At 38.6% G+C, this 18,455-nt stretch overlaps 1 protein-coding gene across 1 annotated transcript in view; it reads right to left on the reverse strand.

Moving 5' to 3' along the window:
- Window positions 1-61: 61 nt before the first annotated feature.
- Window positions 62-18,455, reverse strand: part of REEP3 (receptor accessory protein 3) — a 44,430-nt gene continuing 26,036 nt past the window's right edge. Inside the window, exons 4-8 of the mRNA XM_049810478.1 lie at window positions 17,975-18,095; window positions 16,552-16,665; window positions 9,117-9,264; window positions 6,503-6,654; window positions 62-4,690 (exon numbers count right to left, since the gene is read on the reverse strand). Coding sequence (XP_049666435.1) covers window positions 4,634-4,690; window positions 6,503-6,654; window positions 9,117-9,264; window positions 16,552-16,665; window positions 17,975-18,095 — 592 coding nt within the window. The 3' untranslated portion in view covers window positions 62-4,633. The remainder of the gene's footprint in view (window positions 4,691-6,502; window positions 6,655-9,116; window positions 9,265-16,551; window positions 16,666-17,974; window positions 18,096-18,455) is intronic.

The following is an 18,455-nucleotide window of genomic DNA, read 5'->3' on the forward strand; positions in this document are numbered from 1 at the left end:
CCCAGCTAGTCCCCGAGCGGCGATTCCCCCCACCCCACTCCCCCCAGTTCCTATACTAGATGTGACGTCCCATGGTATGGAATACCCTGTTGGCCAGTTTGGGTCAGCTCCTCTGGCTGTGTCCTGGGCCAACTTCTTGTGCCCCTCCAGCTTTCTCGCTGGCTGGGCATGAGAAGCTGAAAAATCCTTGACTTTAGACTAAACACTACTTAGCAACAACTGAAAATATCAGCATTAACAACATTCTTCTCATACTGAACTCAAAACATAGCACTGTACCAGCTACTAGGAAGACAATTAACTCTATCCCAGCTGAAGCCAGGACACTGCATCAATAAATAAATGAATAAAAAAGCTAGCATTAGAAGTGATTGTATTAAAAAAAAGAATCCAACAGTTCCCCAGGAAGCCATACTGGTTTTGGAGACTAAGCATCTTATTTTGAGTTTACATCAAACTGAACATCTAATCAAAATAGGTAACACTACAGCATTTTCAAGCTGCCTTTAGCAGGGTAAGTTTCATTCAGGTCTAAATCCCCATCAGGCTCCATGGCAAAACCTCAGTTTAGCCATACTTCAAAGAGTTTTAAAAGTCTCTTCAAAATTCAGATCAGTTGTTTCAGTTCTTGAATCTCTGTAATAAATAATAGCGACTGGTTTGTTAATCATAATTCAGGTAATAAAATATCCACTACATCCTGCTCAAAGCAGCATTTATTAAAGATAGTATCAAGATAAGTCAATGCATAATGAAGCTTTTCCTCCTACAAATATGTAAACAAGTTGACAGCAAGTTATCACTACAATATAAAAATTAAAGCTTACATTGCATTTGTTTTTAAAGCTACTAACTTCAGTCTCAATGTAGACAGTCTCTGGTCTGTAGCATTTAAAAATACAAGTTCTTGAAAAATGTTAAAGTATTGCCTTTGAACATACACATTTTTGTAGAAAAATACTTAAAAATACCAACTTCCCATTAATAAAAGCAACACCAAAGATAAAACACATCTTTTGCCATAAACAGCATGTTAAATGCATCTAGCATTTACTCCATCATTCTGTTTAACCAAATTGTCTTCTGGTCATTTTACAATTTATTATAGTTTGCAAAAAGTATCTTGGATAATATTCAGTTACTTTCACACAGCAAAGCAGTTAGCATTAAGTAGCTAATATTGGCAATTACCTTGTAATCAGTCTGGCCTAAGCTTATTTGCAACTGAGGCCATCAATCCTCATCTCAAACTGTGTATTTTAACAGGTACAGTAGGCTCTTGCTAAGAAATCTGTGTCAGTTCAGATATATTTTGGAAAGGCTTGAAACCTTTATATGATTCAACAAGAAATACATATTCTCTTTTAAAGCACCTTTAAACTCTACCTAAGTTTTTCTTTAACTATATTAGCAGTCCTGTTGGTGGCAGTCAGTCAATTCCCAGGAAATGCTTTGTTCATAAGATTATATAATTTGATATGAACCACATTTTACATTCCAAAACCAAAAAGAATGTTAAGTTAAATTTTGATTTTTGTTTAACATTTTTCCAATAGGTTTACTGGCAAGAGCTAGATGGATCACTTTTGCAGTTGCTAAGGCAAAAAAGTTTGAAAATTCCCTGTACACAAAGTTTAAAAGATCATGGAATATTTCAAAACCAAACTAAATAAAATTCAAGAAGCATAAAGAAATACGTATCATTGGGATGAAAGCTAATCATGCCATTGTGCTCTGCCAAACATCAGCTGACAATGAACAGCAAAGAGAAAAAAAGAGATAATACAGTGAACCAGTTTCCGGATGAATTCAGAGAGTAAAATCGAGCTGTCAAGAAAAAAATTTTACAGTAGGATATTAGACTGAAAAAACCAGCTAGGAAAACACTTCAAGTTTTATCACTTAAGACAGTATCTAAAAGAACACAAGCAGATTTATATGCAAACGGTAATGAATATGAGTAATACTGCCAGCTTTCCTAGTTCCATGCATAGTTCAGGAAAGAGAGAGTTTATTTAGCCTTTGTCACTACTTAATTAGCAAGTTTAGTCTGCCAGAAATTACAACCTCAAGTACATAGCAACACGTAGAGCAACTTACTGACCAGGAGTGTGGTAGAGCCTAAACTACTCAAATGATCTCTAGCCCTGGAAATGTGAAAAGAACACAAACCCTGAAACAGGATCTACATGAACCTGTAACAAGAACTGTAATTCTGGAAGAAGGGCTTACCCTGCTCCTTCATGCAGGATTCTGATTTATAAGAAGATGACAATTTTATTGCCATGCTTGCTGATAAAACAAACATGATAAGTTAACGCAAGATGTGGCAGCAAGTGTTCAAGGAGGATGCTCAGTTGGAGAATAAGACAGATTCTACCCAAGGCCCACGTTAGTCTCATTTTCAGAGGGGCACAATGCAAATACAAAAGCCTCAGCTTCCTCTAACATCTGACATACCTTACACACAGACAGCCTTTCCATGCATTCAGGGAAACAGATGAGAAGCACAAACCTTTCTGGGGCACAAGTGATGAACCATGCCCCAGGGAGGTTTGACCTCTGCCTCCCCCACCCTGAGACAACAGCTCCTTATAAAAACTAGATCGCAAGCTGCAGTTTTGGTTAGAGGATGGAGCTTTTGCACTATACTCATTCAGGAGAGAGCAGCCTTCCTGTCTTCTAGTACAAAACTGCGTCTTCGAGTAAAGTAATACAAGCCTTGGCCTTTTAATCACATACAGACTGTTGCAACTTCTTACTAAAGAATTTAACTTTCTCAGAGATGTTAAAAACACTGCACCATCAGTATTGTTATATCTGACCAAGACTTTGCACTTGGCTCCCAAATGCCTACAACAGCAAGCGAGTAACGTGATGGCAATACAGACCAGCTGCATTTTTATCCATACAATTCAAACCCTGGCCCAAAGTCTACAGAAGACTACTTCAAATACATTAACAGGCCATTAAGTGCCTACCAGCAGTGAACCTGCTACAGCTGTAATATAAAGAAAAAGAACTGCAGTAGGCCCAAGCCTTAAGAACAGTTTTAAAAGCGCGCAGTAGACTTGCAGATGACTGTCATACCTGGGGGAAGGTCTAAGGACTGGAGTCCGACATCCAAGGATAAGAGGGATCACACACCATTTTCTCTTCAAGAAAAGTAAAAGCATCTCTCCCCATGCCAAGTAATAAAACACCATCCACAAAAAGCGGGTGTTTTCTCCCTGAATCCACAGTAGAGATATAGTCACACAGAAAACTAAAATCAGCCTAATTCTCAGAATTGCAGAAAATAGAACCAAAGGGGACCTCAAGAAGTCATTTTGACAAGTCCCTGCCTTGAATGACATTCCAAAATTAATGTCTGTGCAAACAGTTATGCCACAGGACTCTAGGTTATAAAATGGCTGACTAAATCAGGTAGACTTTTACAAAAAGCTATTTGTATGTAAATATTTTAGTAATGAGTTTAGCAATAAAAAAGTACTACACAGCCCATTTTAGAATGCACATACGATATGAAATATACATACATACATGTTCTTTATATATATATATTCATTCTTAAAGCAATGGAGAGCAAAACCAACCCAGGGCTTGAATAATCTGTCATACGTGCCTTCATGTCAGCATGATGGGCTGATCAGATCCCCAAGGTCTAGCACTGGAATTGCTACAAGTTTTACTTACCACAATTTTAACCAAAAACTAACTTAAATTATGTTACATCTCTCCAAGTGAAGGAGGAAGAAAGACACAAACAAAACAACAACAAAAAAACCCCTCAGACAAAAAAACAGAGCCTTGTAATACATAGAAAGGCACCTGATAATATTGTTAAGTGTTAGTAGCAATTATCTACAGCATCCTAAGTGTACTTAAGCAATCAAGTTAAAAAAAAATCATGAAATACAAGAATTGCTGGCATTCAAAAGATAAGTCTAACCTACCTAAGAAGTCACTAAAATGACATGTGCAGCTGTAAATCATTAAGAGTGTGCAAAACTACACAGTTTTGCATAAAGTGCTGAATGTACCCCCAGTTTGCACCTATTAGTATTACGTAAGTTTGTTAAGCTTGGCAATATGATGCAAGAAGATGTTCTTAAGGATGTACCATATCTACCTTGTCTTTCCTTCCCCACCATCATCCACTGTCCTTTAAACTGTACATTTTTAAATTACACAAAGGCCTTTTCAGGGCTTGTAGTTCAGAAAATTATTTCAAGTATACCTATCTTTCCATGTAAACTTGGGGACACTATGGGTTCAATTTTCACAAGTTCCAAATACTTACAACTTCTGCTAATTCAATCGGAGTTGTATTTATTTCAGTCTGTTCAGTACCTCTGAAAAAAGGCTGTTTCCTGTTACTCATTTAACTCCCATTGAAGGAGTGTTGAAATTCATACTATAACTTGTCCAGATTTAAGTCTAAACAATATGCAGTTACAGAAAAGCAGAGTAATACCTTATCTGACCATTTAGGTTCATAAAACCAAGTCCTACCATATCTATTCGTACATACTTATTATATGAATTATACACAGATCTTAAAACACTTGATGCACTAGAATTCAAGTTATTATGATACAGCAGTTTGTCTTGCAGGCATTGTGCAATACACTTAGAAGTATACAGCGGGTCTCTTCTTTACTCTGTATTTCAGTGATCCATACCGTATCTGAGGGGAGAAAAAAAATTACAATTTAACAAAGAATCGAGATCACTGCAGGCAGAAACATTATTTACCTTTCCACTAATCCAATCTAGTAAGCATCTTTAAATGTGCTTTGGACACTCCACAGTTTCAGTAAGAGAATATACCTGTGACTGAACGAGATACAGTTCCAACAGAATTGGGCAAGAAGGGTAAGTCTCAACTGTTTTCGCAGAATTACCCAAAACCTTTTATGAGATTCTGTAGAGATTTATCCTGAAGTATCTTTAAATTTTGTGACACATGCAAATATAAAGCACTTTGAATCCTACAGAGCATCTTCTCTTTGTGGGTTACAAATAAAAGCAGGCCATAAGTTTATGGGAACTAAAAACTTCTCAATCTTCTTAAACTTCTGCTGCTTAATGGATTAAAGTGCGCACAATCAAGACACAGAAATGCCAATGACGATACCACTCTCTACACCCCTTTCCAGGTGAGCAGTTCCTGGAATTTGGGCTTGGTGGTGCCAGAATTAGCATTACAAGCACAAAGTCTATTTCATCTCCTCTCCCTTTTTCCTCACTTCGTTCATTTTATTCATGTATTTCCCTTAAACACCCCAAAGTACAAAAGCTCCAAGCCTATTATTGTTACATACAGTATTGATAACAATTACATTATCACATACTTCCTTCTCCATTTAGCATTCTACAACCCAGTTATTGTTGATAACCCCTCCAAGATTAAGAAAAAAATAATTCTGCAGTATTGTGGTGAGTGGAGTTAAATCCAGTTGGCAGCCAGTCACAAGTGGTGTTCCCCAGGGCTCAGTATTGGGGACAGTTCTGTTTAATATCTTTATTAATGATCTGGACAAAGGGGATTGAGTGCACCCTCAGCAAGTTCACAGACAACACCAAGTTGGGAGGCAGGGTCGATCTGCTCAAGGGTAGGAAGGCTCTACAGAGGCATCTGCACAGGCTGGATCATTGGGACGAGGCCAATTGTATGAAGTTCAACAAGGCCAAGTGCCGGGTCCTGCACTTCAGTCACGGCAACCCCATGCAGCGCTACAGGCTTGGGGAAGAGTGGCTGGAAAGCCGCCCAGCAGAAAAACACCTGGGGGTGCTGGTTGACAGCAGGCTGAGTATGAGCCAGCAGTGTGCCCAGGTGGCCAAGAAGGCCAACGGCATCCTGGCCTGCATCAGAAGCAGCGTGGCCAGCAGGAGCAGGGAGGTGGTTGTTCCCCTGTACTCGGCACTGGTGAGGCCGCACCTCGAGTCCTGTGCTCAGTTTTGGGCCCCTCACTGCAGGAAAGACATGGAGGTGCTGGAGCGTGTCCAGAGAAGGGCAACCAAGCTGGTGAGGGGCCTGGAGCACAAGTCTTATGAGGAGCAGCTGAGGGAACTGGGGCTGTTTAGCCCTGAGAAGAGGAGGCTGAGGGGAGACCTTATCGCTCTCTACAACTACCTGAAGGGGGTTGTAGTGAGGTGGGTGCTGGTCTCTTCTGTCAGGTGGCTGGTGATAAGGCAAGAGGAAATGGCCTCAAGTTGCAGCAGGAGAGGTTTAGATTGGATATTAGGAAAAATTTCTTTACTGAAAGGGTTGTCAGGCATTGGAATGGGCTGCCCAGGGAAGTGGTTGAGTCACCATCCCTGGAGGTATTCAAAAAGCGAGTGGACAAGAGTACTTCAGAACACGGTTTAGTGGGCATGGTTGATGGTTGGACTCAATGATCTTAAAGGTCTTTTCCAACCTAAATGATTCTATGATTAAAAAATGCCAAGGTACATTGTTAAAACAAACTCAATATTTAACTAAGATTATACTTGCCTCTTTACGGCCTTTAATAGTTTTCACAGATTTCATGCTCTGAGTTCTTCGAAGGCCTCTCTGAGCAAACATTTCATCCTCTGAATGTGTCCCTTCCATCTCTTCATCTGTTTTATCATCTCCAGGATTTTTTTCCAGTGGAGTTTTGTAACCTTTAAAAAAAAAAAAACCCAACAGATTTATGAAAATGTTTAATAAGTAGTAGCTGTAACTTTTAGAATTTTAAGAAAGCCATGAGTTTCATCTTTAACACACAACCTTTACTCTTTTAAATGATACAGTCAGTCTGCCAGCTGTTTCAAAATACCGAAACATGTAGTCTGCCAGGAGCTTGTTACTTGTAATTCTGCCATTTATAAGTAACAAGCCACTTTGTTCCATAGTTATGCAATGCAGTGACTCCTCAATTGTCAAAAATTAAACCATCAGTTCAATGCTACCATCTTCTGCTTTACACTGAACTGCAAAAACCTCAGTGGTCATCTTGAAAAGTACTTAAGGTTTTGGCCACAATCCCCATGGGAGGGGGGGCTAGACGAGATGATCTTTAGAAGTCCCTTGCAACCCAAACCATTTTATGACTTTGTGATTCACAGTATCTTTCTTCGTACTTGCATATCTCTCTGCACATTTAATACCAAAGTTCCTTTCAGATCAACACAACGTCAAAGTACTATTAAGTGGTGTTTACATCCTGCAAAAACAGGACCAAGAGTATTACCAAAGATTGTCACTAGGGAGCGCAAACTGCTTAAAAACACGTCCTGAAAAGATCCTCGGGGCCAAAAGCCCTGAATCCCCACCAGAGACATATCAAAGTCCCCAAATGTAGTCTGGTTCTTTCCCCCCACCAAGCTCTCCTTTTATAAGGCCATTCCAGAACCTACAAGCTGTAACACTCGGGGACACCTTTTAGACTCCAAACACAATTTTATTCATGATCGATGTACATTTCATCTTAAGCCAGTATTTTATTTGGGCTCAATTAGATCCTTTTCCTTTGGTCATTTTTTTCCCCAAAATTAGAATTGTGCTCATGTACTCCACAGCTACTTAAGGCAGACTTGCCTCTTCTCCCATTCTAGAGGCAACATGTTTCTGCCTCCAATACAGTTTCAATTCATCTTTTTCAATATGGAAGATTTGAAACACGTCTGTTACTCATACAGTTTCTGACTAGGAATGTCTGCAGTGACACCAACACTTCCTCATCTCTATTTGTAACACCTCTTCTGATGCATCAAAATCGCATTTGCCTTTTTCACAGCAAGCATACTGGCAGCTCAGTCATCCTATGATCAATATCCTTCTACAACTAGGTCTTTTCAACTAATTTGCACAGGAACTCCCAAGCTCAGATCACAAAAAATAACATCCCGCTAAGTGCAACAAAGTATTGCTACGTAGCATTCCTAACTCTATCCGTGGTTTGTTCTTTTTTTAAATCTAATGCCAAAAAAAGTACGAAGAACACAGGAGAGGTGTACACTAGATTTGGGTCCAGAAGTAGAAACAATTATGTTAAACTAGCTCTAAGAAAGCATTTTGACATGTGAAATTGAATCTCACAATCAGTGGTTATTTACACAGTACAAACTGTACCTAAGTAATTTTTTTAAAATGGAATTTTGAGTATTTTCAAGCTATTTCAGATAGATAACTAATGCTCTCCTACTGAGGAACAGCCCCTGCACAAGAACTGCAGTGACATCATCCCTAATGGAACTTTTGATGAATCCATGGGCTTTCTCTCTGGTCAGTACCCCCTGTCTTTACACCGACCTGCACAGGATACCTTCTGGGCTCAATTAGCAATTCAGCTTAGGGCCATTCAGGTGGCCATTTATTCCTCAGAAATACCTGATTCCTGGAATTCCTTGTACTCCACAAGCACGACCCCTCCCCAAAAATGGAGGGATGAGAAGAAATGACAGGCTTAGGTAAAAAGAACAGAAATAGACCAGAGCTATTTCTTCTGTGGCAAATAACTACTTCACATTGTAGCCTCACCATTTAAAAAGGTGCAATTGACAGCATTCCACTGAAACCTTCCTTGAAGAATCATAGGCTCAAGAGCAAAGTGACAATAATAAATACTACTAATAATAACAATAATAATATCTCAGCAAAAACATATATTGGTCACCACACACAATCTTTTAAGTGTTGATGTGCATCAGTCCGTCACAGCAACTTAATGCCTGCATTACTCCTATCACCACAAGCCATTTTACATTTTTAGCTATTGTTACAGACCTACTGAATTCACTTCCATAAATTTTCATGTTTAAATTTTTGTATATTTGTCACAGAAACACCACTTAATCACTTTTTTTTTTTTAACCTCCAATTAAGCTTTACTTTTCCAATTAGCAACAAGAATTCCTTGCCAAAGATAGGAGTACAGTATGACTACACTGTTAGTGGCTCGGAGAATAAAATAATTCAGGGAGGATTTCTCAACTGTTATAATATAGCTTGCTTGAGTCAACTCTGTTCAAGTGTACTGGAATTCTTTGAGGCTTTTTCCATTTCTAAATGGGGTAAATGTATTTCCGCTTTCGCACTTCTGTCTTCAGTGAATTGTTCTTTTAGCTAGAAAAAAATACGTTACCTGAAGATTCACTTGCTGAGGCTCTGGTTTTCTTTTTTGCTTCTGGTAATGTCTGATAGGGTCTCTGTCCTACTGGCTCATCTCCTTGTATAGTAGTCAAATCATGCATACTGAAACTCCTCAGTTTCTCAGTTATCGCACCTTGACTCTGAAATACAACAACAGTATCTTTGAAAACAAAGCAGAGGTTTAACTTTGCTATTCAAGTTGGGTTAAGATGTTTAAGCCCATGCTTCCTTGTTGCACTACAAAATTCACTGAACATAAGCATGCGGTAGATTAACATTTGCTTTAAGTATTGCTTTTACTCAAACTTAACTGTATATTGCTCCTAGACAAAAAAAGTTACAGATAAACTAGCAGTTTCATTACAAATGTCTCATTTCACTCCTTTAATCTGAGCAAAAAAAAAAAAAAAAGGCTTTTGGGGTGAGGGGAAGTGTTTAAAAGAAAAACAACAACATCATAAATACTCAATTCACTTCAAACACAGTGTTTCCTCTAGCAGTGCTAGGTAGCATGACAGTTTCCATTTTAAAACATATGGTTTAAAATAAAGATTTCTGCTATTTTATATTTTACCCTCCACAAATTTGAATATACCTAAGAAAGGAAAAAAGTGTTACAAATACACTCTCTAACATTAACTCCAGTAACTGAGAAACTGGCAGCACTACAAAAGCTCTTGTTGACAGAAACTTGAAGCCACAAACCAAAGAGGTCTTTGCCTGGATTACAGGCTAGCAGGTTCTCTTACTAACGTAGCTTTACTGACGTAATACCAACCCAAAATCTAATGCTACATATAAGAAGAGTTGATCGCATTTGAACGTTAGTATTCCTTCTCTGATTGTCTTTACATCTTTCCTACATGGGACATATAGAAAGTTCCCCTTTGGAAAGAAGGATCATCAAGAAGCTCTTCCATCTTAAATCAGCTGATACCATTATTAAAACACTGAAGGTTAATTTACTGTATAAACAACTAAAAGAACAAGCATATTACTGAAATGTCATGTTAAAATAACATTTAATTCTTCCCTCTCTGTCATATGAGCCAAAAAAAACCCCCACCCAACATTTCAGAGGAAGGCTGACAATGCTGTGCATGAATCCCACTTCAAGCAAAGGTTCAAGGCTTTGTTTCATTCTTACAAATGAAGCTTTTAAATACAATTCCTAATTTGAGCATTATGTTAGCTAGCAGTAGCAGAAATGTGGGTACAATTCCACACACCTTTCTCTGCAACAGCACAAGACAGTTCTTGCACCACTGGCCACAGCCATTTGTTCCCACTCTCATGGCAACAACTGTTTGCAGATGGTAGACCAGCACACTAAATTATTCCATGTTAAAAATAGCCATGTAAAGTGAAGAGACAGTAGAGCGATACTCCTTAAGCTTGCACAGCTACCAAGGCAAGGGAGGAGGCGGGGGGGGGGGGGGGAAGAGTGGCTGAAACCTAATATTCATTTTCTAATGACTAGTCATTAGTACAGCATGCAAAACTAAGCATGCTACACAGGCAAGAACCACCTATTTTAATTTTTACACCACCATTCATAGATTGCCATTAAATAACAAAGAAAGGGTTCTTATGGGAGAAGTAGAAGTAGGATGACTGACAGTTCTCAAGAACACAATTATGGCTTGCCTTTGAGTTAAAATGCACTACGGACACTGTACAGTCTGTACCATACTACCGCAGAAATTCTGAAGTTAATTTTATTCCCTAAAATGGCTGATTTAAGGTAGGTCTGTCCTGCCTTAAGGCAGGAATCCTGCCTTTCCACTACTCCACTTCTTGGATTGAAAAGTATTCGCACAGTAAACCAAATCAGGAACCAGCTATGCCTGACAACTCAGAGTCAGCTGCTAGGACACCAGAAGAGAACTGGAGAGACAGGACTGCTTCTTTTGACAAGTTAACAGCTTTCAGTATCTGATGCAACACATAAGACTGGTGATCAGTCTGTGTCCATTGCTCGAAGAGATGAAACTGGACTCAGGTGTCAATCACTGAACACTGATGAACGCATAAAACGGACCCAGTTGGTTCTCAGTAGAACCTACATAAATTCAGTACAACTCAACGCACCAAGTGTGGACAGAATCGACTACAAAATAGTGACAGAAGCTGGATTTGGCCAGAAGCAAAAGTATGGAGATAACACACTTGCTTAACAGTTGCACAGCAAATTCATTCATCATGTGATATACTACAGAAAGACATTTGAAAATTTTACAAGATAATGTAATTAAGATTATAAAAACTAACATGCTAAGAAGAATTCACATTACAAGCCTGTATTTCCTATTCCACTGTAGATACAGAGAACTAGATCCAAGCTGGGAATGTTCAACCTTATTTTTCACTGCAGTTTTTGGATACTGAATTTTGCTTTTCAAAATGGGGAAAAAAAGTCAACTATATGACATAAAATAACATTGTGCCCTTAACCAAACAGCATGCTTGATGAGGCTAGAGCTCCTGTGGAGCACTGCGTCATTCAGGGAGGACATAACAGATTCATAGAACAGGCCCTTCATTCCAAAACTACTTGCCAAGACGGAAAGTTTTACTCAAGTTACACACAGCAAATACTAAGAACTTTGAAAGGATACATATACAAATAAGAGATGCAGCACATATGCCTGCAAGTCATAGTAGGAACAAGGGCTGCACAACCACTGCTGTACTGCACAGTCATGGTCACACATTCTATTAACACTATGCAGGTACTCCCTACAGTCCCCCCAGTCTCCTGCCTGAATGCAGCCTTCAACCCACCCCTAGGAAGATCCAGTCTTTCCAAAATCAAGATTGATTTTCACTTCACACCACTGCATAGACTAATTGGAAGAAAAATTTCAAGGTGTTTTGTGTGGGTATGGGGGTTTTAATTATATTTTTAAAACCCCACATCATTGTGCTTATATAGCACTTAATATTTAGGAAGATTCTTCTACCCCGCCATGCCTGAAAGAAGCAGGTAATTGCTTTCTGCCAAAATAAAGCATTCTGTGAGGATCTGAATTACTATCAGCTCAGAGTAAAAGTCTGGCTGAAAAATATTAAATACTCTCTACTGCAGGAAATGAGAGTAACATTCACATTTAGACTATTAATACATTAACAGCTTTGATATCTTGTTTGAAAGTTCAGACAGTTACTAGCCACAGCTTGAAAGCAAGATGTTTGCCCACAAAACAGAAAGCAGAGCAATCCAATTGCAGGTGGAGCTGACGGGGGATCTCCTACTTGCACACTCATGCCATAGGTATGGCAATAGTCATCACCTCTCCCCAGCCATACACACAGCCCCAAGATGCTGCTCACGAGAATATGGCAGAGCAGTTGCCACACCTGCACTGGTGTCCCATTATTTCAACAGATCCTACCAGTAAGGAGGAAATACAGCACACTGCATCCAGCCCAGAGGCTGCCAGCTAAATTACACCACAAAAGATTGAGACACACACATTTACATTTACAATGCAGGCAAAAAAAAGCACAGAACAACTTCAGTGCTCAAATTTCTATGTCAGCAAATGTTGATGAGAGACGAACTGTGAGCTTTGTGTTGTCTTAAAGAAAACGCAAGTCTTAAAGAATGAGTTTGCTCATTTATTCAATAGTAATTCCTAAAACACGTGAAACTTTTCAGAGACCCCATTCATTATCAGTAACCAATCTGAAACACTAAAGTTGTAATAGGTTTCTAAATGCAGTTTTTGATAAATACAGCCTACTTAAGGAACTCCTTTTGAGACAACTCAGACTCTAGTAAGCTATTAGTATGCCGTCTCATCAGCTGACCCTCATATATGAAATGTAATTGAGCACATATTTTTACAATCTATATACTTAACCCAGGGAAGTTGCTGGAAACAGATACCACACAGTATGTCTGCCTCAGGAATTTTTTGTTGTTGTTGTTTAAATCGGACTTGCACCCCCTCAGGATCACTGAATAAAGCTGCTTGCCTTCATTGGACAAGTTCTCAATGGACTCTGTGTCCACAGAGCTGCTTGGAGCTCTGTGGCTGCAGAGCTGCAGTGTGCAGCACCCACATTCCCAGCTGTTCTCTCCCTGATCCGATCTGGGCTGACAGGGGAATGACTTCTGTTCCCTCTCAACCTGAAGAGGGACTACTGTCCCACGAACGACCCCTGCAGCATGCCAGGCAGTCCCAGAAGGGAGGAGGGATGAAAGCAATATTGCTGTTGAGCTGAGCAGCTTATAGTGATACTGGCTGTATGCCACAGCTGGCTGCAAGATACCTCCTTCCTCTTCCACACCCTGAGTGGGAAGAAGGGGAATCTGAGCAAGGCCATTAGAATAACATTCAACCAGCAAAGAGGCAGCAGATTCAGGATGACTAAAAGACACGCAGAAACACGGCCCTCAAAATATTATTATTAGTAGTATTATCAGCACCATATAATACCTTACAAATGAACAATATTTCTGCGACCTCATAAAGAAGGACAGTGCATTTCACAGCTTACTCCACAGCCATCCCGCGCATGGTGATATAGAAACAAGTTTTCACTAGTAGCTTGAGAAGTCAGAATTTATGTGATGGCAAAAATTGGAACTTACAGGTAAACAGCATCTCAGAGGATCTGGAAAGATGATGCATCAAAATACAAGATATATCAGTGGAACGTAGTGTTGTGGATATAATTTCCACAAATCCATATACTATTGAGCTGAAAGAGCCCCAACAACCTTACTATCATTAAAGCCATCTCGTTGCCAATTCTTTTATACCCCAAAGAAAATTTCTTTAGTAAACTGAAATATGATCTAGGCTGACTTTTACATCTCTAAGTTTCCTGAAATCAGGATTTGACAAAGATTTATTTTCTGCCATGTTAATTTAAGTAACACAATTTATTTTGCTAATGTATGCTATTTAGCAGGTTTTGAAACACTAAATTTTATATGAACAGTGGCTAACTAGTACCAGCTAAAAATACCAGTATAGAAATGTAAGCTATAAGCCATGACTCCTGCCAACTACATTTCAACTTAGATTTAAACCCGCTCCACTGTAGCTATGCCAGATTTCAGTAGACTGACCTGGCTGGCTGCTCCAGCCTTCCCTACACAGCCAACTAGCCTTTTAATACTAATCCCCTATTCCTTTGACAGCCTTTGGAGAAAACTGCTCTTTCCCACCCTTCATCTTGAAAATATTCCAGAGTTTCCAACCAATTTTACCACCCTCCTAAAAGTCAGCATAAGCAGACAGCATAGTGGCTTCTGCTTGGACACTTCAGTGAACAGAAGCTTTCTTTGGACCTCCTCTTGTGTTTAACCTCCCACATTCTCAACTCCTAATTTGAGATCCGATATGTCAGAATAAGCATGCCTGCTCCTAAAAAAAAAAAAAAAAAAAAAAAAGTGATGAAAGTGTGTCTCCTTCCCATCAAAACTGATCCCACTAACAGGATTCCATTCCTGAAATCCTATAGCATGCTCCACCAGCTCATGATGAAGGGCTAATCTTTTCACCTGCTGGAGGCAGCAGTCAACTCTTGAAAAACAGGGAACAAAATCAAGAACACATGCATTGTCTCCATTTGCTTGCATGGAGCAGTCACGCTCAGCTTTTTGGAATGACAAACTGAAGAGAGGTTTAACATGCCAAAATAAAGATTTTCAGAGTCTCCTCTTTCATACTGTTTAAAAATCACATCTATTTTAGGTCTTTGGTATTGTGGTAGTTGTTTGGCCCAAGCATCTCATCTGCACTGAACTAATTCTGTACAAATATTCATGAGCATGTTTAACAAGTTTTAACAAATAGAGCAGGCATCTTGCCAGTCACAGCTGAATAGCAATGAAATCTAAAACACAGACATTCAGGAAAAAGTCATTCATTATTTCAGAAGTGGGAGGAGATATTTGTGTTATTTATTTTACAATATTTCTGTAACACCATAAGGATTAACAAGGAAATATCCAACCTTAGCCAGACAGCCAGGCTTAAGGAAAACACACACAGCATAAGCATCATTACAGGTGCACTTATAATAAATCATCATTTGCTGTTTGGCAAATAATTTGCATTTTAGCATTTAGCATAATTCTTAAACTTCTTCCCAGTAGAGTACTTCAAGGTTTTGTTTGTTGGGTTTGTTTGGGTTTTTTAAATAATCTGTTTTCACTCTGAATACTTTCATTCCTTTAGAGGTGTACTCTATTTCATTTTAAATTATTTCATGCCTCAAGGCAATACTAAGAATTTGAATAAGAAACTGAATCATATTCTCAGTATTTCAGGCTCATTACATCCATATTTTAAAACAGAAAGTGATATTTTCTACACTATCACCCACATATATCTTTAAAAAGAGAGAAAATGAACAAACAAGATATGCATGACTATTTTTCCAAACCTTTTTGAGATATCATTTGAAAGTGTAGTTTTTAGAAATGGCTTTGATTTATAAAGCAAGAAGTTCACACACAAGCATGGAAATTTAAGTTTAAATGCTAGCTGTACCTACTCAACTTTGACAGCCAGGGATCTCTACATTGCTTTCTGTTATCTAATAACAGTGTTCATGTTTTCAATCATGTTACTATGAACATAGCAGTTTCATTTATTCCCAGGAAAAAAATAATCCTGATCATCTTAAAAACAATCATTTAACTGGGACATACATATCTTTCTTTCCATACTTTTTCTTGTGGTTTGGTTTAAATGACTATTAGGCAGGATACACATTCCCTAAAGTTATACTCCTTTTGGTGGGCCACAAGTTGCTTAGAATCTCACTTATAAGCTTGTATTTTGTTTTCCTAGACCTAGAACCCTCTGAAATTCAACTGAAGGTCATGAGTTCCGTAGGAATGTAATTCAGGAACAATCACAGGTTACTTCATGATTTAATGCAAATTTCATGACAAAGCAAGAGTATGCTAAACAGCGAACTGCAAGCTTATGCTTAGTGTATTAATTCAATAATTCAACTGAGAAATTGCAATCAAGTTAATTGTGTCAAGATAACTTTTATCTGTGGTAGTAATCTTTCATGCCTTACTTCGTATGTGGAGTTACCTCAAGTTGATTGAAGAAAAACACCAGAAAAGCCAGATGTCCTTTAAATAGTTTGTTTACCAACAGAAAGCACAACAGAGACAGAAAAGAAACAACAGTCATCTTTACCAAAAGCCTGCACAGAAAACTGCATGGTATCTTTTGAATTACAGTAAACTGACCCCCATCCAAGAAATAACTACAAGTCATGTTAAACATAGTATGAGGAGGACTAGAGGGCTGCAATTCTTGAATTGCATTTGAGGTTTTCAATACATTTGCAGAATTAATCTTTTTTGTTTAGGAAAGGCAAATGCTCAGTACAATTACACTGTTCTATATCAAGGACAAAAGCAATTAATACAAGCAAAAAGTTACCTTTACAGCTGCTGTCACTGCAGCAGTTGCTGCCAAATTCAACCCTTGCCTTCCAAAATTCACCATGGTCTCATAGCCTCTTTCTTTGGCTTGTACAATGTACTCGTCAATCTCCTAAAAGCAAAACATACTTAAATTTTAGAGGGCTGTGCATAGAAGTCATATTACCCCACAGTAGTATTTTTCCACCAATAAAGGAAGACAGAAGAAATCTTTAAGAAAATATTTAATGGGACAATTTCTCTTGCCGTCGTATACTGATGTTCCATTCACACTCATTTAAAAAAGGATTATGTCTGGTCAAACAAGAAGATAAAATAGATCACTTTTGTCCAGCTCAAACATTGCAGCTACATAGCAAGTTCCTTACAGAGAGTAAGCTTAACTTGTCAGACAAAAGTTGCTCAAGAAATAACATGCTTAAGATGAAATCTGAGATCTCCTTAGAAAGGTAGAGTTAGCTCACAAAGAACTTCTGAAGCCAGAGCTTTGACATAGTCAAGCACCAAGGACAATACCGTCATGACATTTATCCCCAGCTGTGGTAAATGCCTGGAGTTGGAGATAAAGGCTTCAAGGTAGTTCACAACAGCTAACAGACTACAGGGAAAAAGCCCTTTAGCTTATAGAAGTTGCAAACAGTTTACAGTTCAACCTTCAGAAGGTCAAGATGACCTTACTGTTCACATCAGTGGACATGATGTCAGCTACCTGTTTTGCCTAATAAAGGCCAAACCCAGCACTGACCTTTATGAATGCTATTTTCTGTACTGTGAGGTTTTTTTCAGTGGTAGTCTTCACAACTTTGCTAATCACTCTTTCCACGCATCCAAACAGGATACTGAAAAAGAGCTAAGCAGATCTGTGGTCCCGCCATACTTTAACTAAAGCTAAATATCCTTTAGCTATTTTCTGTTTGGGTGTTTTCTGTTGCAGACTGGTCTTCCCTTAAACCTCAGCAGAAAGTCTCTCCTCTTATCCTGTCAGTTTGCACACCAGAAAAGTCATTGATGTCATCCATCCTGAGAAGTTTTATTACCAAGTTAAGCTAGAAAAAATGGTAACATGAAGAGCTGTTGCTGAAACTGCATTCATGCTTCTGCACAGAGTACTGCACATGTTCTCCCGGTAGAAAAGTCAAACCGCATCATTTCCACTCAACTGGACTCCACAGAGTGCACTACGTAAGTAGACCAGAAAATGCCAAGCGATCTCATCGCAGTAGAAAGTAGTGCATTGTCTGCTCATATAAGTTAAACAGAACCATATATACAGACAGTCATATGCACTTGCCTCTGCTAGTCCAAGTTCATGCTGACTGGTAAACCAGTAACTGCTTTTATCATGTGTCTAGCTACAGTTAGCATTTCAGCATATGGTATTTCCCTATTAGGTATTAAAAACATAAGAAATTATTTCTTACCCTTTCTTTAGAAGAAAGAAGCGGGTGGAGAAATTTTCTGTAGATTAAACTTGCCCCTCTAGTATATGGGGAAAGGAGCCAAATAACAAAAGCTATCTTCAGTTCATAGTACAATGGAAACCTACAGACAAGTTAAAGATTGCATGAAATCAACAACTGCAGAAAGAAAATGCACAGTAACTAACCATCATTAAGATCTCTCTTCAAAAACCACAATTACATATTAGCATACAGGATTCTTCTCATACAAGAAGTTGTATTAGACAAAAATTGAACAAGTTAAGACCTATAGATCTATTTTAATTGACTGTACTGTCATTTAACAAATTGAAACAGTTAATATACTTGCTTTGCATCATACATTCCTGCACAGAGAAATTATAGTTCATCGCTTATAAGAGTTCCATTCCCCTATTCAGTTTCTACCACAAAAGTGCAAGTTTTACAGTCCCTACTCCCAGTGACAGTGTACAGCAAGCTT

The sequence above is a fragment of the Accipiter gentilis genome, chromosome 9 (assembly GCF_929443795.1).
Source record: "Accipiter gentilis chromosome 9, bAccGen1.1, whole genome shotgun sequence".
In the NCBI taxonomy this organism is placed as follows: domain Eukaryota; kingdom Metazoa; phylum Chordata; class Aves; order Accipitriformes; family Accipitridae; genus Astur; species Astur gentilis.